The sequence below is a fragment of the Bactrocera neohumeralis genome, chromosome 5, assembly GCF_024586455.1.
Source record: "Bactrocera neohumeralis isolate Rockhampton chromosome 5, APGP_CSIRO_Bneo_wtdbg2-racon-allhic-juicebox.fasta_v2, whole genome shotgun sequence".
In the NCBI taxonomy this organism is placed as follows: Eukaryota; Metazoa; Arthropoda; class Insecta; order Diptera; family Tephritidae; genus Bactrocera; species Bactrocera neohumeralis.
Genome location: NC_065922.1, coordinates 51,008,827 through 51,032,124, shown reverse-complemented (window position 1 = coordinate 51,032,124; position 23,298 = coordinate 51,008,827). Strand labels below are relative to the sequence as shown.

The following is a 23,298-nucleotide window of genomic DNA, read 5'->3' as shown; positions in this document are numbered from 1 at the left end:
GCTATTTTGAATTCCATCTGATGCCTTCTCTGTATAATATATACATTAGGAACCAATGATGATAGCGGAATAAAACTTTACAAAAAATACGGTATTTGAAAAATATGTAAATGACGGATAATGAAATCTCGATTATCACTTTATCATGCGAGAGTATAAAATGTTCGGTGGCACCCGAACTTAGCCCTTCCTTACTTGTTTAATAACAGATTTAATAATTGAAGAACCTCGTAAACTTTGAGCTATCATTTCATTAAATTATGAATGTTCTTTCAGTTGGATTGAACTCTAAAGATCATATACATTGTAAATAATTAATAAGATTCGCTTACATTTTTTATATGTGCCTCTAATAACACAATGTATTTATTTTAAGTTTTCCATGAAGTGTAGATATAAATTGTGACAAAAAGTACCCGGAAATTGTAAAAAAAACGCAAAATACTTAATTATTCATCAATATTTATTTTGTAGCCTTTAAATCCCCACCAGATGCAATACATTTATACCAACGATTTTTCCAGTCCTCGAAACACTTTTCATAAGCACTTTTTAGGATGGCATTCAGTTCCTTTAACGATTTTTTTTTATTTCCTCGATCGATTGATTTGGTGAATACGGTTGTTGATCGATGGTATTCTATGCGTTTTTGCTTTAAATTCCATCATAAACGTACTCTTTTTAAAAAAAATTCAGCTTTATCACGACGAGCCAAGCAGGAACGGGTTTTCATACCCAAAATATCAGTCAAAATCATTCGAAATCTCTTGCCATCTCTCTTTTACCTTTTTTATTTTTTTATTAGTTGACGAGTTCGAAGGTCGTCCATAACAAGGCAAGTCTTCAACGATCTCTCGACCGTCTTTGCTTTTTCCAACATTCACAACGGTTGCGCAACTGAAATTTGGTTAGAAAGAAAAATTTGTTGTTTAATATTTTTATCCGTTGTAAAAATCACAACGCTCTATTTACGTGTACCGACTTACAAGTGCTGTATACAAACTGGTTGTCAGATCGCACTCATATTTGGCATATTAATTAAGGACAGTCCTACGGCAAAATAATTTCTTTTTTTGAAATATCATTTACCCGGGGAATTTACTTACAGTTTCCGGGTGCTTCTTTGCTACAATGTATGCAAAATATCAGCGTGACGAAGACGATTTCGATCCGAAATTTTGTGTTCTTCTCAGGAAACTGCTTATTTGCCGTAATCGTATATCGGACCACTATAGCATATAGCCTTGTATGGAAAACTTTTTTATTTCCAAACTTTTTTATTTTCAAGAAATTTGACGTATATTTTCTAAAGCAACTCTACAATCTTCGAATATATTATTCTGATCGCAATACTATAGCATATAGCTGCCATACAAACCGACTTATCAATTTCAAAATATAGATCTTTTTATACCCTTTTATGTTATAATAAATGCATCTGTGAAGGGTGTTATGGGTTCAAACTATCTTTTTTTCTTGTTTTATTTTGCATGTGCACTTCGAGTTCAGTTCGTCATGCTGTCTGGAGCTGATTTTACTTTCTTAAAGTTTATCGCCCTGCTAAAAGCAATAGATTCATACGAAGCGTCTTCTTTCCAGCGAATTGAATAAACAATTTGCTTAAATATAATAGACTGCTCTAAACTTTAATAAGGTAACTACTTTCTTGCATTGCATTTAACTGAGAACTATGTATGTTGTGATTAACAGTGGAATATATGTAACTAGTCAGCAGAAAAATTGCGAATCGAATCGACCAATATTTATTTGGGAATCGAGAAATCGTGGAACTAAAATGCGTATAATAACTGTCTGTGGTGTGTGGTGTAATGACCTCCAAAATCCATTTCTATACTAAGCGGAAAGAAGATTTTATTCAAAGCCGATAGCAACATTTTAATTACGCATAAGATTTCAGCTTTGGCAATAAGATACCTTAAGTTTGCTGATGAAAGTTTTCTTTTCATTTTCTAGACCAAGTGTACGTATTGGATAGTCGAAAAGGTCTCTTCGTATTTCTAATCAAACTTCAACTTATTTTTTTATATTTATACCAATAAATAAATAAAAAATATGTACCATTTTGGTCGACCACTTTTTGACATAATTCCATCTGGGTAAAACATATGGCATCGTCTCCGCATGTGAGGAGGATGGAGTCATGTGTAGAAGTTCACGCAAGTGAGGAAAGTTCTCTGATCGCCATTCACTTGGGAATGGCCAGAAACGATTCTTTTACACATGGCTCAAGCAGCTCACTACTTCCGGTCTTTGACCAAGTATCCTCTGGGTAGCCTAAGAACATCCGTTCGAAGGCGAGCTAAAGTGAGAAGGCGAAACATTCCCTACAAGGGTTGTGCGCTGCGTTTGGGACCCGCCACGTAAAAAGCTCACCCCAATGAAAAACCAACAGCAGCCTCGGATGAGAGACCCCCCTTTTGATGACGACCATGGCAAACGAAATAAGGACTACGAATTGAGGGCATGCACCTGGAATGTCCGGTCCCTTAATTGGGAAGGTGCCGCTGCCCAGCTGGTTGATGTCCTCGTAAAAACAAAGGCTGACATCACCGCCGTCCAAGAAATGCGATGGACGGGACAAGGACAGAGACGAGTAGGTCCTTGTGACATTTACTACAGTGGCCATATAAAGGAGCGCAAGTTTGGTGTAGGATTCGTGGTGGGAGAGAGACTCCGTCGCCGAGTACTATCATTCACTGCGGTGAATGAACGTCTAGCCACAATCCGCATCAAAGCGAGGTTCTTCAACATATCGCTGATCTGCGCCCACGCCCCGACGGAAGAGAAGGACGATGTGACCAAAGATGCCTTTTATGAGTGCTTGGAGCGCACTTTCACAAACCACACCAAACCGTTTTGTTGAAAAAAGTACCTCTACTTGAATCACCCGTTATTTGTGTACAGATTATTTTTTTTATTTTGCCATACACTTTTTGCGGGTTTCAAACGAAAACATACTTACATTTGAGTTATTTATAAATTTTTTCTTCACATTTCGGTGGATAATACAAGCTATATACATATATACACACACGCATATATTATGTTCTAATTTATTCAAAATATTTAATTAAAAGATATAAATTTATATATATAAGTGGCTATGCGAAATGCGTGCTCCATAAATTCCGAAAAGTTTCATAAAATAACGGCATGTTATATGCCCAGCATGCATGAAAGATATTTATAGTATTTCACTTAAATAATTATATGTATATACAAAATGTTATATTGTATGGTGTTTGTTTTTGTACGAACTGTTTGAGTAAATAGGAAAGATTATTTATTTTAAATATAAATTATTTAATTCGCGGCGGTCGCGAAATTTCCACCGAATGTTATGCCTACATAATTTGAAACTGAATCCAAGAAATTCGCTTAATTATTACTTTGACGATGTGAAATTTGGGTATGTTAGAAAAAAAGGCCGCTCGACTATGTAAATGAGCAAGCCAGGAGTGAAACGATTTGCCAAACCCGTAAGACTAAGAGATTGATAAGGCACCGCTCTACCAACAAACATCGCCACTTAAGCTTAAGCCTTTATAGTTTTCCTCAAAAAGTTCCAACTAATCACTAGTAAACAATTCACTGGAAGTAACAAAAACTATGGGTCTTCCATTTCCCCATAACAATTACTGTGATTATGAGACGATATTCTGTTTCAATTGCAGGGCACTGTAATATTTTAACATTTCATATTTCTCACTTTGTGCATTCCATTTTGCCAAGTCCATTTTACCTAGCCTTTGGAGGTGAATCCCAAGGTATACATGGCCTATGCTAACTTCTCCCATAGTACTAACAGGAATTCAATTCAACTTCGATGTTTTTATACTCTCGCAACAATGTTGCTAACGAGAGTATTATAGTTTTGTTCACATAACGGTTGTTTGTAAGTCCTAAAACTAAAAGAGTCAGATATAGGGTTATATATACCAAAGTGATCAGGGCGACGAGTAGAGTCGAAATCCGGATGTCTGTCTGTCCGTCCGTCTGTCCGTCCGTCCGTGCAAGCTGTAACTTGAGTAAAAATTGAGATATCATGATGAAACTTGGTACACGTATTCCTTGGCTCCATAAGAAGGTTAAGTTCGAAGATGGGCAAAATCGGCCCACTGCCACGCCCACAAAATGGCGGAAACCGAAAACATATAAACTGTCATAACTAAGCCATAAATAAAGATATTAAAGTGAAATTTGGCACAAAGGATCGCATTAGGGAGGGGCATATTTGGACGCAATTGTTTTGGAAAAGTGGGCGTGGCCCCGCCCCCTACTAAGTTTTTTGTACATATCTCGGAAACTACTATAGCTATGTCAACCAAAGTCTACAGAGTCGTTTCCTTCAGGCATTTCCATGTACAGTTCAAAAATGGAAGAAATCGGATAATAACCACGCCCACCTCCCATACAAAGGTTATGTTCAAAATCACTAAAAGTGCGTTAACCGACTAACAAAAAACGTCAGAAACACTAAATTTTACGGAAGAAGTGGCAGAAGGAAGCTGCACCCAGCCTTTTTTTAAAAATTGAAAATGGGCGTGGCGCCGCCCACTTATGGACCAAGAACCATATCTCAGGAGCTACTAGACCGATTTCAATGAAATTCGGTATATAATATTTTCTTAACACCCTGATGACATGTACGAAATATGGGTGAAATCGGTTCACAACCACGCCTTCTTCCAATATAAAGCTATTTTGAATTCCATCTGATGCCTTCTCTGTATAATATATACATTAGGAACCAATGATGATAGCGGAATAAAACTTTACAAAAATACGGTATTTGAAAAATATGTAAATGACGTATAATGAAATCTCGATTATCACTTTACCATGCGAGAGTATAAAATGTTCGGTGGCACCCGAACTTAGCCCTTCCTTACTTGTTTAATAACAGATTTAATAATTGAAGAACCTCGTAAACTTTGAGCTATCATTTCATTAAATTATGAATGTTCTTTCAGTTGGATTGAACTCTAAAGATCATATACATTGTAAATAATTAATAAGATTCGCTTACATTTTTTATATGTGCCTCTAATAACACAATGTATTTATTTTAAGTTTTCCATGAAGTGTAGATATAAATTGTGACAAAAAGTACCCGGAAATTGTAAAAAAAACGCAAAATACTTAATTATTCATCAATATTTATTTTGTAGCCTTTAAATCCGCCACCAGATGCAATAAATTTATACCAACGATTTTTCCAGTCCTCGAAACACTTTTCATAAGCAATTTTTAGGATGGCATTCAGTTCCTTTAACGATTTTTTTTTTATTTCCTCGATCGATTGATTTGGTGAATACGGTTGTTGATCGATGGTATTCTATGCGTTTTTGCTTTAAATTCCATCATAAACGTACTCTTTTTAAGAAAAATTCAGCATTATCACGACGAGCCAAGCAGGAACAGGTTTTCATACCCAAAATATCAGTCAAAATCATTCGAAATCTCTTGCCATCTCTCTTTTACCTTTTTTATATTTTTATTAGTTGACGAGTTCGAAGGTCGTCCATAACAAGGCAAGTCTTCAACGATCTCTCGACCGTCTTTGCTTTTTCCAACATTCACAACGGTTCCGCAACTGAAATTTGGTTAGAAAGAAAAATTTGTTGTTTAATATTTTTATCCGTTGTAAAAATCACAACGCTCTATTTACGTGTACCGACTTACAACTGCTGTATACAAACTGGTTGACAGATCGCACTCATATTTGGCATATTAATTAAGAACAGTCCTACGGCAAAATAATTTCTTTTTTTGAAATATCATTTACCCGGGGAATTTACTTACAGTTTCCGGGTGCTTCTTTGCTACAATGTATGCAAAATATCAGCGTGACGAAGACGATTTCGATCCGAAATTTTGCGTTCTTCTCAGGAAACTGCTTATTTGTCATAATCGCATATCGGACCACTATAGCATATAGCTTTGTATGGAAAACTTTTTTATTTCCAAACTTTTTTATTTTCAAGAAATTTGACGTATATTTTCTAAAGCAACTCTACAATCTTCGAATATATTATTCTGATCGCAATACTATAGCATATAGCTGCCATACAAACCGACTTATCAATTTCAAAATATAGATCTTTTTATACCCTTTTATGTTATAATAAATGCATCTGTGAAGGGTGTTATGGGTTCAAACTATCTTTTTTTCTTGTTTTATTTTGCATGTGCACTTCGAGTTCAGTTCGTCATGCTGTCTGGAGCTGATTTTACTTTCTTAAAGTTTATCGCCCTGCTAAAAGCAATAGATTCATACGAAGCGTCTTCTTTCCAGCGAATTGAATAAACAATTTGCTTAAATATAATAGACTGCTCTAAACTTGAATAAGGTAACTACTTTCTTGCATTGTATTTAACTGAGAACTATGTATGTTGTGATTAACAGTGGAATATAACTAGTCAGCAGAAAAATTGCGAATCGAATCGACCAATATTTATTTGGGAATCGAGAAATCGTGGAACTAAAATGCGTATAATAACTGTCTGTGGTGTGTGGTGTAATGACCTCCAAAATCCATTTCTATACTAAGCGGAAAGGAGATTTTATTCAAAGCCGATAGCAACATTTTAATTACACATACGATTTCAGCTTTGGCAATAAGATACCTTAAGTTTGCTGATGAAAGTTTTCTTTTCATTTTCTAGACCAAGTGTACATATTGGATAGTCGAAAAGGTCTCTTCGTATTTCTAATCAAACTTCAACTTATTTTTTTATATTTATACCAATAAATAAATAAAAAATATGTACCATTTTGGTCGACCACTTTTTGACATAATTCCATCTGTGTAAAACATATGGCATCGTCTCCGCATGTGAGGAGGATGGAGTCATGTGTAGAAGTTCACGCAAGTGAGGAAAGTTCTCTGATCGCCATTCACTTGGGAATGGCCAGAAACGATTCTTTTACACATGGCTCAAGCAGCTCACTACTTCCGGTCTTTGACCAAGTATCCTCTGGGTAGCCTAAGAACATCCGTTCGAAGGCGAGCTAAAGTGAGAAGGCGAAACATTCCCTACAAGGGTTGTGCGCTGCGTTTGGGACCCGCCCCACCCCAATGAAAAACCAACAGCAGCCTCGGATGAGAGACCCCCCTTTTGATGACGACCATGGCAAACGAAATAAGGACTACGAATTGAGGGCATGCACCTGGAATGTCCGGTCCCTTAATTGGGAAGGTGCCGCTGCCCAGCTGGTTGATGTCCTCGTAAAAACAAAGGCTGACATCACCGCCGTCCAAGAAATGCGATGGACGGGACAAGGACAGAGACGAGTAGGTCCTTGTGACATTTACTACAGTGGCCATATAAAGGAGCGCAAGTTTGGTGTAGGATTCGTGGTGGGAGAGAGACTCCGTCGCCGAGTACTATCATTCACTGCGGTGAATGAACGTCTAGCCACAATCCGCATCAAAGCGAGGTTCTTCAACATATCGCTGATCTGCGCCCACGCCCCGACGGAAGAGAAGGACGATGTGACCAAAGATGCCTTTTATGAGTGCTTGGAGCGCACTTTCACAAATTTCATTTTGCGCGGCATTCTTCCCTTTGTTATACACAAATTTCAAAATATAGCGAATTTCTTCAATATTTTCACTAATTTTGAGCAGCTCTAACTTTTTTCAAATTCCTCGAATTTAAATTGGTTAAATGAAGCTTAAAATCTTACCTTTCCAACACTATATGGTATGACACATTGTGATTGGTAGCACTGGAGATATACGACCGCAATGACATCTATTGACAAAATACGAACAGACTTTTTCGACTACCCAATAGTATATATTTTCAAATTTCTATGATACAATTGTTAGTAGAGTACTAAGTCTTCAATAAATACTTTACAGATCTCATTATTTTTCCATAATGACGAGGCAAGTTACCTTTGTATATACTTACTTGTAATACGTATTCATGATTTTATAGAAACTATAATGTAATCTAGAATTTCAATCAATGATTTACTGTAAATAGTAAAGCTAACGTCATCTTTTTGATATTCCCACTTACAAGAGGATGTCATGAAAGCAAACCAATCGTAAATCTGGTATCTTCTAATGAATAGAATACTACTGTTTTTTACTATTTTATTTATTTATTTTTTTACTATTTACTATTTTTGGTCGCAGCTTTTATGTGGCTAACTGTGCGCCCCACGAAACCTCTTAAAAATTTTTAAGTCGTAGATGGCAGCTACGCAATTTATTGTTTCCATTTTTTCTATAAATTGAATTTATTTTATTTCTATAAACAAATATATCTATGCATCTGTGTATATACTTATGTATATATAAATATACATATATGTCTATATATACAAATATAATGAGCTTTTCAATAGGAGCCATAAATCTTTACTATTATAGGGAGTCAAAGTTATTATGGAGACATACTTTTGTACATACATAAATTATTTTTATGTATAAATTATGCTTACTGAATTTAAAAATTAGAATTCGCTAACGCTCATGCAAAACCGAAGAGCACATTTCCAGAGTTATTTAATTTCACAAATGAATGTCTGTACGAAGCTCAATAATTTCGTAATGAAATTGCCGAATATATGGTAAATAAAGATTAGGGAAATAAATATGAAAAAAAAAAACATTTTCCTTTGAAATTGTGCTTTGTATAAGTCTAATTAGCTAAATATACATATTCATAGTTTAGTTTTTAGCTTTTAAAATACAAACGCAAGCAAAGAGAAGAAACCTCTGCATATGTACTCATATGTATATGCATATATATACATACTATATATCATATATATATATAATATATGTATGCGCTGAAATTATTAATTCGCTACGTTCAACTCATTCATCCATTCGTCTGTTTATACTGTAAATCATAAACATTTATTTCACTACTGTTCTTGTTTTTGTTGTTATTGTTGGCAATAATATGATTCACATTTAGCTCTCTGAACTCGGTGATTTTATTGTACATATTTTTGCCATTTTCATTGCAGATATTGCGCGTGAAGCCGGAAATGATGAACATTTGCATATAACATCGGGAACAATTTCACTGGACTACAAGCCAATGCAACCAAACGCAACCGATTTAGATCAACAGATATTGGAGGTGTGTATTTAACAGTTATTTACAATTTAAACTGTAAAAAAAAAAAACAAAACATTACATACATATGTAGGAAACTTTTCGGTCTTGATTGAAACTAATCTCAAATGATCATATTTGATAATACGCCCAGTTTTGAAAGTCATAATCTATTTTATAACGGGTTTAAGTTAGAAAACATAAACATAAACAATTGAAAAAGTTGTAAGTTCGAGAGATGTTTTTTTTAAGAGTTTTGGGGGTTACAAGGGTTTCCTCGAACAAAAAACTACCTTTTTTAATATTTTTTTCGTATAAAAAGTGAAATGTTTTATTCAAACTTTTTTTATTCTAAAAATACATAGTATTTTACAATAATTTTGTGAAAATTTTAAAGGAAAATATTCAAAACGCGGCCAATACTACGTCATTTCCGGCAGTCACTCGAAAAAAGGTGCCTCTGGGCTGACAGCAGAACTTCTTACAAGATCAACAAAATTAAATAATAACGAAATATCTGTTTGAATTAAGACCATAAAGTAAATATTGGACGAAGGAAAAAAGTGAAAATTTTCTTTTTGGCAATTGTTTAAAAAAGATGCAAATTTTGGTCAAAATTTCTCAACGTTTTTGTTTTTTAATTGTTGTAGTTGAACAAAATTTCTCTAGGTTTTAGTGTTTTTTTATTGTAATTGAACAAAAAAACATCCTTATAAATACCTTATAAATTATATCTCAATCACCTGTGTAAAATTTCATAAATTACAAGGAATCTTGACATTCGACTTTTGCAACACAGTTTCGAGAATAATACGTTTAAATTTTTAAGTGGTTATATACATTTTGAAGCCGCGAAACCCACTGTTACCCCCTTTAAAGAGTGGAAAGTGTGGTCCGATTTGACATGTACCCATTTTATAAGAACTAATATTAAGCGTTTAGGTCTCTAGACTGCACTTAAAAATGACTTTGACAATTCCTTTGGAGAATGAGGAAAAAGAATAATACCGAGAATATTGTAGAATGAAGAGACAATGCCTTCCCCTTAATCTAATAACTTGAATTAAAAAAAATTAAAAACACCTATAAAAGATGGAATGTTTGGAATTTAACCAGCTACCAAATCAAGTAGATAAATATCTGTTAATGACAAACCGAATTTTCTAGGGATAGTAATGGCCTTCGTTTTATCACTTGCAATAGAAACCGAAACTAGTTGGATTTTTAGAAGGTCACATTAAGGCTGACTTAATTTATCCCTTAGAGGACGGGTGGATTTTGGTAATTTCGATACATTAAATCGGAATCTTTCTCGATTATTTTACGATGATACATAGAACCGTTATGTGAACCAAAACGGTTATTGCATGTGCAACATTTTACGAGAGTACAATCATTATGAAATTGGTTTGTTACGGAATTTTGTCTTCGGTGACTTACAATGAAATGAATTATGTTTTTAGAATAAGTTACCCTGAAGAATACATTACGTAGAAGGTGTCATCTACGGGTACGGTATGGGCCATTTTTACAATTTGTCTTCGAAAAAAGCCCTCAAAATTTTTCGGATGAAATATAAAGGGCACGGTCTTCTTCTTTTGGCGTAGACACCGTTTACGCGGTTATGACCGAGTTTGGAACTTTCACGCCAGTCTTTCTTCATTTTCGCTGTTTGGCGCCAATTGGAGATTTCAAGTGTAGCCAGGTCCTTCTCCACCTGGTCTTTCCAACGGAATGGATGTCTTCCTCTTCCCCTGATTCCCACGGCGGGTACTGCGCTCTCAGAGCTGGAGTGTTTTCGTCCATTCGGACGACATGATCTATCCAGCGAGTCGCTGTCTCTTAATTCTCTTGGGAGTGGCCAGAAACGATTCTTTTACATATGGCTCAAGCAGCTCACGACTTCCGGTCTTAGACCAAGTATCCTCTGGGTAGACAAAATACATCCCTTTGAAAGGGTTCTAAAGTGAGAAGGCGAAACATCCCACCCTAGGGTTGTGCGATGAGTTTGGGACCCGCCATGTAAAAAACACCCCCAATAAAAAGAAGAAAACAGCCTTGGATGAGAGACCCCACTTTTGATAAAGAGCACATTACCATGTTAATATTCATTAGTAAATTTCATCAAGTGTCAACAAAAATAAAACATTTACTGTATAGAGCTTTTGAACCGAAAACATTTACTACCTCCAAATTATTGCTCAATATATGAGCTGTCCTATTGAATACGTTTAATACGGCTCTTATGAGAGCATTATTTGAAATACTTTGAAATAAGCACTGAGCTTTGATACTACTCGTATCTCTAACCCGCGTTTCTCTAAAACATATAATTTTAGTGCTCGCGCGGGTCGAACACACGAGCTCAACTGGTCGCTCCAAATCATCATGCATTCAGAAGACATCCATCGTTGCCCTTATCGTCGAATATTAAACATATTTTTTAGCAAAGATATTTATATCACTTGTTGTCGGTGTTCTTGATCTAATCCAATACTAATACACCTTCTTAATAAATGTAATTTCCATTAGGCGACTAATCGAAATTGGTTTATTTAAAAAAAGAAAACCTTTCTAATTCCAAGCAATATTTTCATGTTGGCTAAAATTAAACTTTGATAAAAATAGTCCATACACCGACTGACAGGGCTACAAACTCTATTATGAATTCAATTCCATTACATGTGAACCAGCGTGCGAAATACAAAGTGCTAGGGAAATGCGTTGGTGTTGAGCTATAGCTGAGCCATTTACATTAGCCGGAGCCACAGCCTCCAAGGCAATTGCATCAGCACCAGCACCAGCAGCGGCACCAGTACCAACAATAAATAGAACCAACATCGACAACGCCATCAACAGCAGTACGGGCTCAGGCACAGGCACAGGCACAGGCAATAGCAATGTTAAAAGCAAAGCAAAGGCTTCGTCGACAACGGTTGTATTATTTTTGGCTCAGAAACCAGCTCTCCACCAACCTATCTCTCTCGCAGAGAATCTAAATATAAATATGTACAACTTAATGAGTCTATTTATTGTCTCTACGAAAATGTGTATTTTGCGCATTTCTAAATAAAACGGCGAATGGGCTAAAAATAAAGTTCGGTCGGATGCTATATATGCGCGCCAGTATCGGTGCACGGTCAGAACAAGATGCTGCCTGCTGCCTGCCGCCTGGCGAACAAACAGGCGAATATAGTAAGTTAGGGTTCGGCACGGATACGGGACAGATTTGTATTAATACACCATCTATATATACCTATATATACATATATTTTGTGTGTTTTTTGTATTTGTGTAATATTGCACATGTTTTACAACGTTGATGTGCTTCCAAGAATACACACATCATCAGTGAGCCAGTGTGAGCGCTATAAATTGAATTTTGTGGCTTCTGCACTGCACGCTTTGCTTCGTAACTATCACATTATATTGCATGTACCTGTTGACGTCCTTCGGTTAGTGCAGTGATTAGCCCGACTTCAATCGCATAAATAGCATGGACTTAATGAGCGTGCTCATTACCTATTAGCCGAAGGGTCTGCCATCGAAAATATATTTACTCAAACAATCTTACATCTAATAAGATAGAATAGAAACAGGCATATGGTTGACACTTGCTACATGTTTATGGTAGTTGAACCCCTTCTGCTGTTGTCCTCTGGTGTGAACTCTTCTGTTATCATAGAGATGAATAGTTTTAAGCTTTTCATCTCCGAACGATTCACAGTCTTGAAAGATTGACATTACCTCTCTGTAGACTCTTCTATTGAAAGCCATCTCCGAATGAGGATTGACACTGCCTCTCTGTAGACTTTTCTATTGAAATTTTTTCTGTAATCTTGGAACTTTTCTTTCTAAACTAGTACATATATTAAATTTACATTACGGAAGGCAATAGACTACCTATCGCAGGCAACTGTGTCGGCAGTCACCATTTTATATATATTATCGATTACTATCCAGTGTGCAGATATGCAAATGTCGAAATCAGAAAACTGATCATAACAATTGTCTATACTATTCTGCGAATTTTGAATTTTAAATACAAATACGTTTGCTTCCCTCAGTTGCTAAGTCAAGGTTGTTCTCAAGTATATTGAATTCAGTAGTCATCCATAAATCACAGTCCTGTTATATTATTCTACTAGCAGCTATAATCCAGCAGCTACAGAGTCCCACCTTTTATGGTGCTCGGATGTGCATTTTCCGCTGCTTGCGGACGACAGTGACCCGTGGTTCTAACAGTTCCCAGCTTTTAAACGGTTGGTAGATTTCCTTTTCTGGATATTATGGATAGGTTTGCCTGACACACTTAAAATGTGCTTCGCAATTCTAAAAGAGATTCTATTGTTAATGAGTGTTTAGTCTTGCCGAAAGCTGCCTAGAAATCCCCATATTTTGTTTTCAAAGAGGCTTGGCGATTTGGAGGCTTTCTCACACAAATCCACGTTGAAAAGTTATTTAATTACAACATATTTTGTTTAAAAACAGCGGCCGGTAAACCTCTTACACCTTAAGCTTAATTCAAAGAAGGTCGAGAACGCGTTGACGACGAACCACGTCCAGGACGGCCATCAACATCAACTGATGATCAACACGACAATAAAATAAGAAAATTGGGGCTTGAGAATGAGGGAGAGATCTTACTGGCAGCGTTGGAAAAGATCCATTTTGAAAGACCATTTGGGCCTAAGAAAAGGGAAAATCACTGAATTTTTTCAAGAAACAGCGTCACGTTAGTTTCGACTTTAATAACTGTTTTGAGGATTGGATCAAACGTTGGCAGAAGTGTATTGTGGCAAAGAGGATTACTTTGAGGAGGGCGACAAAGATTTCGAAGAATAAATTAAGAATTTTAAAATTATGAACAAAGTCTTACTATTTTTTGCTCATAACAGTATGTGCGTTCATATATGAGATCGGTCCGCTAAATACTTAGCCTCATCGCTGTCAAAATTTAAGCCAAATCGGTTACGTATTTTTGTTTTCGTATACGTTAGCTGAGAATGTTATCGTTGCCAAGGAACCTGCTCTGTCGATCAAAAAACGTATTTTTCAGAAGTACTAAAGAAGTTTGAGCACCACTGTTGAGAAATAACTCACGAGTCTGCCAAAATTTTAGATTTTCTTTCGTAGGCTTAACACTTATAGGACCTGCCTTGTGAATGTATTAAATGTAGGTTTGTAAATATGAATGTTTATAGGTCATTCTATTCACCCACCGAAGGAAAAAAGTATAGCACTGTATGAACCTTGAAGCATCCGGGTTTAATTCTCATTAAATTTTTGGAAGCCATAGTAATACATGATTCATTGGTAAAAGCTCTGCACTATTTGACTTACTCATATTTGTTCACACGTTTATGTTTATATCATAAAACACCCACTCGTTTGACTTTTGGACCTTATGCATGCGCTCAAACACGCATCGGTATAAGTATACTTAGACATATTTTTTTCTCAATTAAACACGTGGAACTGACTCTTACCAAAAATTGATCCAGAAAATGCTAATATTCTATTTTGTATGTGATTTCTTTCAATTAGTGGACACGTCCACTCATTTTCACCCAAAAACTTTAACCAGCTTCAGCTTGAGAACCTCCATCGTTATTCATATATACATACTTATGTATTTATAGATATAATTGCCTGTTTTAATCCATTTAATTTTTATTTCGAATATCTCGATAATATTGGAGAGATATACATATGTACATACATATGTATGTACGTCCCGACAACCGCCTTTCATATAATCACATATCAGTAATTGAGATATAATGAGAAAACTAAGTTCACTCAACAAGAACTTTTATTAACCCTATTTATAGATATACACATGTAATTATTTAATAAATTCTATTGAAATGTGTTAATGAAAATTCTTTGAAATCGGATTGTGAAAGGCGTCACAAAAGGGGGTTTTTCAATGTTTTAATTTGGATTTATCCTGCGTTTATGGTACATACATATGTATGTATGTATGTAGTTCGAAAACCAGAAATAAATCTGCTTACATAAAGTAATTCGACCGCCTATATATGTATGTATATACGTACATTGTGTGAATATATATTTATATACCATATACATATGTACATATATGTTTGTGTATCAATCACTTTCTTCTTCATACACTCCCTGGGAAAACACTTTGGACTAATAGTCGGACAAAAATATGAACCAAAATAAACAAATAAGTATATATTTAGGTACTCGAATATATACAGAGGCATGTATGTATATGTATAATGAATACGAATTTATATATAATATACTCTCTTGCCATTCATACTAATCTAGCGGCAAATAAGTACGGTGGTATAGGGTGTTTATTATGAGGCATAGTTTTTCCTAGTTTTAGTTGACAAAGAAGCTGTCAAGGAAATATACGATCTATTTGATATTCATATTGATTTTACTTTGGTAAATTACTAGATAAATACGTTTGGTGCACCGAAACAAAGTTGAAAATGATTGAAATTTATTTTCGAAACTCGCATTTCGCGTTTCGAACTACCAAAGACGGAACGGTTTTCAATTTTAACGAATGCGAAAAATCCAAAAAACCAACCAAAAAATGTATAATTTTTTACAAACTGACGGATTTCCACTAAAAAGAGTATTTCGAGAATAACGCGTTTCAAGCTTTGGGACTCGTTTATACGAAGTTAAAAAATTCTTACAAATACGCTCAAAACGCCGAAACTATTTTACGGATCAACTTCAACTTTGGAGAATAGTCTCAAACATCTATAATGCTTTCGATATACTATACAATATACATATTTATGTATAAATGCAAAACGAGTAACAGTATTTTTTCTAAAAAACTTTTCATATAAAATATTATTGTTACGAATTCGGAAATTTTTGGAAAAAAATATTTTATACTCGTCCATTGCGACGCCATTTCCGGTGACTCCTCGGAAAAAAATGCGACCGCGTTGGCAGGATAACTCCTTACAAGATCATCGTGTTTTAGTTAAAACCATAACTTAGAACTTGGACGAGTAGTATAGTTGGAAGTAAAAACAACTGAAAATTGGATTTTTGGCAGACATTTGTACAAAAAAACTAAAATTTCACCAAAAATTTCGCGATTTTTTTTTTTTTTCAAATAGTTGTATTCGAAAAACAATCCTTCGTTCAAGTCTTTAAGAATTGTATCTCAAAGGCCTCTATAAAATTTCATGAAGATCCGATTTAAAGTTCTCAAGGCTGTATCTTCGAAACTATGACTCGGATTAACTTTCAAAAATTAAAGACAGTATTCTAGAGGTGTAGAATTCAATAAGAAAATAAAAAATCGATTGTTTTAAACCCGTAACCATAACCCATGTCATAAATTTTTCTATGCCTCATTTGAAATAAATTTTCAGTAAATCAAATCAAAACACCCTTTATAAAAATTTGAATATCGTACACATACTTAATATTTTTCTTCGTTATTATTAATTTAAAGAAATGGCAACCGATGAGTGAAATAATAAAGAATTTCTTGTGCCAAATGTGATAACGCTAAAAGCAAAATATTCACGCATACATACATACAAGTTTCATTACTCAAAGTAATGCTTCACCATCTTACATTTGCATATAGTATATATGTATGTATACATATATACATATATGTACACATATTAAATATTTTCGCGCTCATTCTTACTTATGTCCATTTGGACGTATAACATACATACATACGTATTTATGAATTTACTTTCGGACCCACCCTAATAATTGTGGAAATCTTTGGGAGTCTAAAGAAAGTAAACAAGCCAAAAATATAATTTTTTTTCTAATTAACCGTCCGGTCAATGATCGGGTACCCGGGTATCCATTTGAATCTACATGCCAATTTTTCTTAACTCCTCCTCAAAAAAATTTTATGGCCGCCTGGATCCCCAAAATTAAAGTTATTTGACACCCATTTTTCGTCAAAATTTTTTAGAATCAATTATTGAATAAAAGTTATTAACTATCAAACTTGATACCTTGATATTTGATATTCAGATAATTATATTTTTAAATTAATAATAGACAATATAGTTTACAATTTCTTTTATTTTAACAATAATTCTTATTATAAACAATAACAAAAATAGTTAGTAAGAACAAAATAACTCTGTTTTTATTTATTTTAGTAATATTATTTTTTTTTAATTTTTTACTATTTGTTTATTTATATTGTTTGATTTATTATGATACAGTGCTATATAAGAATTAAAGTATATTAAATTATTCTGTACATCCTTCACATGTCGTGGTTGTAATACAGTGTTCATCACAAATAGGTTTCTCACATACTAAGCATATTTTTCTAGTTTTGCGACGTTTTTTGAATTCACTTTGAAGACATTCATAGCATGCCCCAGTAATATTTCTCCTTCCAGTTGAATCGCGCTGCTTCTGAGGTCTCAATGATACAGATGATGTTGGCTGCGCATTTGGATTGACAGCTCGACCAAAACAAGATTCAATCACCACTTTCGTTGAGAAATGCCTCATAATTTGTGCATTATTCGTACGATTTTCAACGAATGGAGTACACAGCTCGAGAATATCGAGAATATTGTAAAAAAATCGTTGAGTTGACCTTTTTGTAATATATCTACCAAGCATTTTATCCATCGTGTCTACTCCAGCTTTGGACCAATTATAAAACTCGATGATTTCGGGTTTTTTCTGTGCACTATCACTAATTTTTGCTTCATGATGCATTGATGATAGCATAATTACTACCGTGTTTTTTTTTTTTGCACATAACTACATAGGGTTACTTTTTCATGAAAGCCAAACACAGTGGATAATTCTTCTCGAGTTTTTGAAACAGCCATTGCTGGTGGAATGTACATATGCTTTATTTTTCTTCAGAGTACCAACAATCGTCAAGTTCCAAGATAGTAAAAATTTTGCTAGTGGAAGAGTTGTGAAGAAATTATCCATTGTAATGTTTCTACCGGATCCTTTGTATGGTGCCACCAAGTCTTTAACAATTCTTTCACCAACATTTTTCTCACGACCATCTTTCGATTTCCCAGTGTAAAGCTGCCCAGTAAGTGGATAAGAATTTTCAGCATCACATATCCACCATACTTTAATTCCATTTTAGCTGGCTTTGGTGGAATGTATTGAGTGAATCTAGTTCGACCTCGGTATGGATAAAGATCCTCTTCGATTGTTTGGTATTCTGTTGGTTTGTAAATGTCTCGTATTGGAGCAGCTTTATCACTTTCTAAGCGCTGAGCTCTAGTATTGGCATCGTCAAATCGAATAATATTCCAGAAGCGATTCATACTCATTGCTGCTCGATATAATGGATATGAATACAGCTGTCACATTTCCCTTTCATTGTCAGTATTTCAATTATTTGCGCCAGAAGTTATCAAAATAGCCAAAATTCATAAAATTCCTGCAGCTCGAGATCTTTTTTTCTGAATTTTTTTCAGTATACGCTGTATACGTTGAGATTGCCTTTTTATTAGTATGGCGTATAATAATAATATTTATTTTTTTTTGGAAAAGTGGGCGTGGCCCCGCCCCCTACTAAGTTTTTTGTATATTTTTTTTTTCACTTATCTCTGTATACTTTCTACGCTGTTCACTACGCTTGCAGAAAAAACCATCCAACTGAACACGTTTCCTTATTTTCGTCCGTAAATGGAAAGGGGCCTTTTCTGTATAATAGGGACGGCTTTACACAAATAGGTAAATGACTATAATATCCATCGACCTTGGCACTCCGCTTTCGATATTTCTACGAGAACTATAGACCATGTCCCCATATATACTTAGTTATTTCCTATGCCATGTAGCCAACTTACACAGAAAAAAAAAATTTTATTCAGTATACTAATGACTTCTACATTGTCATACACATCATTGAACGAATGGTGAAAGTTTGGTCATTGACCGGACGGTTAAAAACTTCAAATAATAACTTAAAGTAAATAAATTCGGAGGTCAGCCAAATTTTCTACGTGTAAGTAGCTCCACATAAAGTCAACTGGTGATTCCCCCATTGTGTGAACAACACAATTCAACAACTATGTAGTACACACATGTAAACATTTCTATTCGGGTTTTTTTCGTTTTATTTAATCAGCCGAAGCCGCTGAAGCGAACTGCTGTTCTAAGAAGACAATCAGTCTCAGTCAAAAACCGCACGAAGAGTTTCTGCAAACATGATTAACAACATAACTGACGTATGTACATACATACATGTGTGTATTCACTTATGTATATACTATACGTGAATAAACATATCCAAATATTCTGAAAGACATTCATGCGGATAACTCGAATCAGAGTTAATATTCGTACAACTCGTACATACATACATATATACATAAGAGATAAAGTGCTGAACTGCCCCACAGTGAATTGAACTAGTTATTAACTACTTTACAACTAGTATACACCGCTAATCCAATTAGTTGGCGGACAATTTTCTTCTATACAAATATACATATGTATATACTTATAACAGACTCATGCGTCGCTGTTAGATACTTTCGGCGACTCTAATAAATTTAGCCAACGGATATTTTTATACTTAGCGATGTACTGTCGAGTTGTCTATGTCAAAGCCAGACACAATGTAAGATTTTTGAAATAAACAGGCAAAAAATTATTACTAATTCATAATTTATTAATGTTCACAGGCCTGATCTCATTTGGACTAGTGAAAAATGTAGATAAAATGAGCACATTATGTCATTAGTTTGGTTTTTCCTCCAAGATGACCATAGTGTAATCATTCCAAAAGTATTTGAGCGAACATAAACATATATTTGAAAAAAAAAAATAAGCAATTTGAGCCAAACTGGTGAAATTAAGCTAGTGAAAATTAAATTTTAGTTTAATTATTCTTGTTTGTTTTCTCCGTGGCGCGTTTCCCAAGCTCTTCGATTAACTAAAGTATAACATACATTCTGTTTTGTCTTTTTTCAAGTAAGTTAATCGATATATGGTGTATATGGTTTGGTATATGATACAAGTCCCGAACGCTTGTATCATGCATAGCTTTTTACGAAATAAGGCTGAAGTAAATAGGTATAATGACCTATTGGACCGTTTGGTCATAAATAATATGAGACGCATTTCAGAGATGCTGTAAGCTCTGAAAAGAGATAATTATTATATTAAATATTAACAGAAGATCATACATAACATCGTATAAGGAGGTTATTTGGTTGGGCAGTTAGAAAATTGCTTGCGTTATAATATTTCGAAAAACACTGGATGTTGTAGTAAATGGTTTCACTAAGACCTTAATATGCTATGCTTAGAGATTTATAAATATGATAAGTTCAGTATATGGAAATACGTCTCAAATAGATATACCTCCAAAATTCATTGATATTAATCGTTTATTACATTTGACATCTATATTTTCGCACTTTTTTGAACACCTAATTTCAAAATTAGGCGCTCATACAAAGCAAGCGAGTTTTCGCAAAGCTTCTTAAGGGGTTACATATGTTTCCTCGGGTAAAAACAGCATTTTTTCAACAATCTCATATCATAAATGAAATATTTTATTAGAATTTTTCATTGTTACAAAAATACACTATAACAAAGAAATTCTGAATTTTTTGGAAAAAAAAATATTTTAAACTCCGCCATTGCGACGCCGTTTCCGGTGACCACTCGGAACTTAGACGAAGGAAAAAAACTGAAATTTGGATTTTTTGCGGATATTTTTACAAAAAATGAAAATTTCGCGTCATGTTCTTTTTTTTTCAAATAGTTGTAATCGAAAAACATTCTTCGTCCAAGTCTTGTAGCTCAAAGATCTGTGTAAAATTTCATGAAGATCGGTTAAGTAGTCCTCGAGAAATCTTGCCAACGGACCTCAAAATCAGAGTTTCGAGTAAAACGCGTTTAAAGACGGCGCACTTAGCCTAGCTATCCTCTAGCGCACAAGTTCTCAAGGCTATATCTCCGAAAGTATGTATTACTCGGATCAACTTGAAAATTTAGGACAATATTCTAGAGGAGTTGTGGAATTTAATAAAAAACAATAAAAAATATTGATTTTTTGAAAACCGTAAACCCATGTAACCACTTAAACAATTATCAAAACATTTCTTTATTACTTTCAATACTGTAATGGCTCATATTATAGCTAATAATGCACATAATCATTAATGAAGTTATTGGATATATCTGACGGACATTTTAGAAACTTATTTTTAATATTTGTTACCCATTTCTTATGTTTCAATTTTCGATTTCTGCCAAAAAATAAGAACAACGCTGTCAAATACTTCCCAAAAATGTAAATGTTATCTGCGTTTTCAAGGAGACTAACCTCTCTAGTGTTCCTCAAATAACAATCCTGTCTCAGTATCAGTACCAGCAAAACGACAACTATAATCCACTAGCCTTTCATAAGAGGGGTGTTATTTCCTATCTCCACTCATACCTACATTTTGTGGCTATAAAAAAAATACCCGACAAACCAAAAATATTTTTGCGGCTTTGCCACGCGCTAACCGTGAAATAGACACATATCTCATGCACACATGAAAAAGTCTTTACTCATAGAGTGTAGTCTTCTACGAGTATAGATTTAAGGTCATGGAAACATAGTAGTGCGATGAAAGAATGTGTTGCCAATTTATTTTTAGACTTTGATAAAATGAAATGATTAAATTGTACGCACAAAGAGATGAAGAAATCAAAGTATACGAGTACATGTGTGAGTAAAATATTTTAGGTATAATCCATATTTTGTAAACATATATATTCTATTAATAGCGATAGGATACATATAATGTATGTATATACATATATTTATTTATATGTATTCTAATAAATATTTTCTAAAAATACTTGCGTTTATTTGTATACAATTTAGACAAGAAATATAGGCAATATTTTAAAATTCTTTATGTTTCATTTATAATTTATTTGCATGTTAGCTGAAAAAGAAGCAGGAATTACAAAAACAGATGCTTCTCCATACATTTCATGAACAGACGAAGGAGCTGGAATTGCGACACAAAATGCAGCTGGAGCAAAAGTACCAGGTGAGTTGCGAGGCGCATTTATTTTTATACTATATACTAATTAAAAAATTAGCATAAATCTGTTCACACACATATATATGCATATAAATAGAAATCGCTATTCTACTACGCCTTTAAAAAGCGCTCCCAGGCGTAGCACCTAAAAGTAGGCTTGGTTGGCGTCAATAAAATTAACTGATCGTGTACTGCTTGTAATTGTTGCTACAAGCAGCTATTATATGGCTGCTATCAGCTGGAAAATTTAAATAAGTGTACGTTGTTGATAAAACTTTGTTGTCAATTACAATGTGATATGGATTTTTATATAGGTCAATAAACAAATTTTATATTATGTAGTTAACGAACAAATTTTTTTCGATAAAAGCAGTTATAAGTGCTTATTATTACTTGGTTTGATTTATATATTTTCGTCAATTATTGATGAATTTATTAACCTTTTTCACTTACAGTACTGCAAAATAGGGGTTTTTATTGAAAACAAAGATTTTTTATGTTTAATGATCACATAACGATAAAAAACTTTTTTTTGTTCGGTGAAATAAGTATTGGTTCGGGAAACTTTTTTGTCCTACTTCGTAGCTTTCCTCCATCCAAGCAACTTCTGGGAAACAAGTGGTTGTACACTTCGGACTTGTGACAAAAAAGTACCCGGAAATTGTAAATAAAAATATAACGTAAAATATTTGATTATTAATCAATATTTATTCTGTCGCCTTCAAAGTAATCCCCACCAGCTGGAATACACTTATGCCAGCGATTTTTCAAGTCCTCAAAATACTTTTTATGAGCTCTTTTTGGGATGGCCTTCAGCTCCTTCAGCGAATTCTCACGCAAACGCCTCAAATAGAACTGCGTATTGAAAGTCTGTCCCTCCGAAACAAATTCAGGATGCACCAAACCACGATTATCGAAAAAAAGAGTGAGCATCATCTTAATTTTTAAGCGGCTTTGGCGTGGGTTCTTTGAGGTGGTTTCAGCTCGTTTTTTCCCTCCATTCAGATGATTATTGACTTGGTTCCATGTAAAACTCATAAAGCCATGTCTCATTGACAGTTATAATGCTTTCCATGAATGTGGGATCGGAATTCGCATGATCAAGCATATCCAAAGAGAACTGTTTACAGTACTCTTTTGAAAAAAAAAATCAGTT

General features: G+C 34.4%; 1 protein-coding gene across 8 annotated transcripts in view; it reads left to right on the top strand.

Moving 5' to 3' along the window:
- LOC126760218 (histone deacetylase 4) overlaps positions 1-23,298 on the top strand; it is a 56,577-nt gene that overhangs the window by 19,992 nt on the left and 13,287 nt on the right. For 7 of the 8 annotated variants that reach the window (XM_050475671.1, XM_050475670.1, XM_050475669.1 and 4 more), the window contains 2 exons: positions 9,017-9,132; positions 22,041-22,148. In XM_050475671.1, the coding sequence (XP_050331628.1) occupies positions 9,017-9,132; positions 22,041-22,148 (224 nt within the window). The remainder of the gene's footprint in view (positions 1-9,016; positions 9,133-22,040; positions 22,149-23,298) is intronic. The other variant, XM_050475675.1, reaches the window with a different exon arrangement.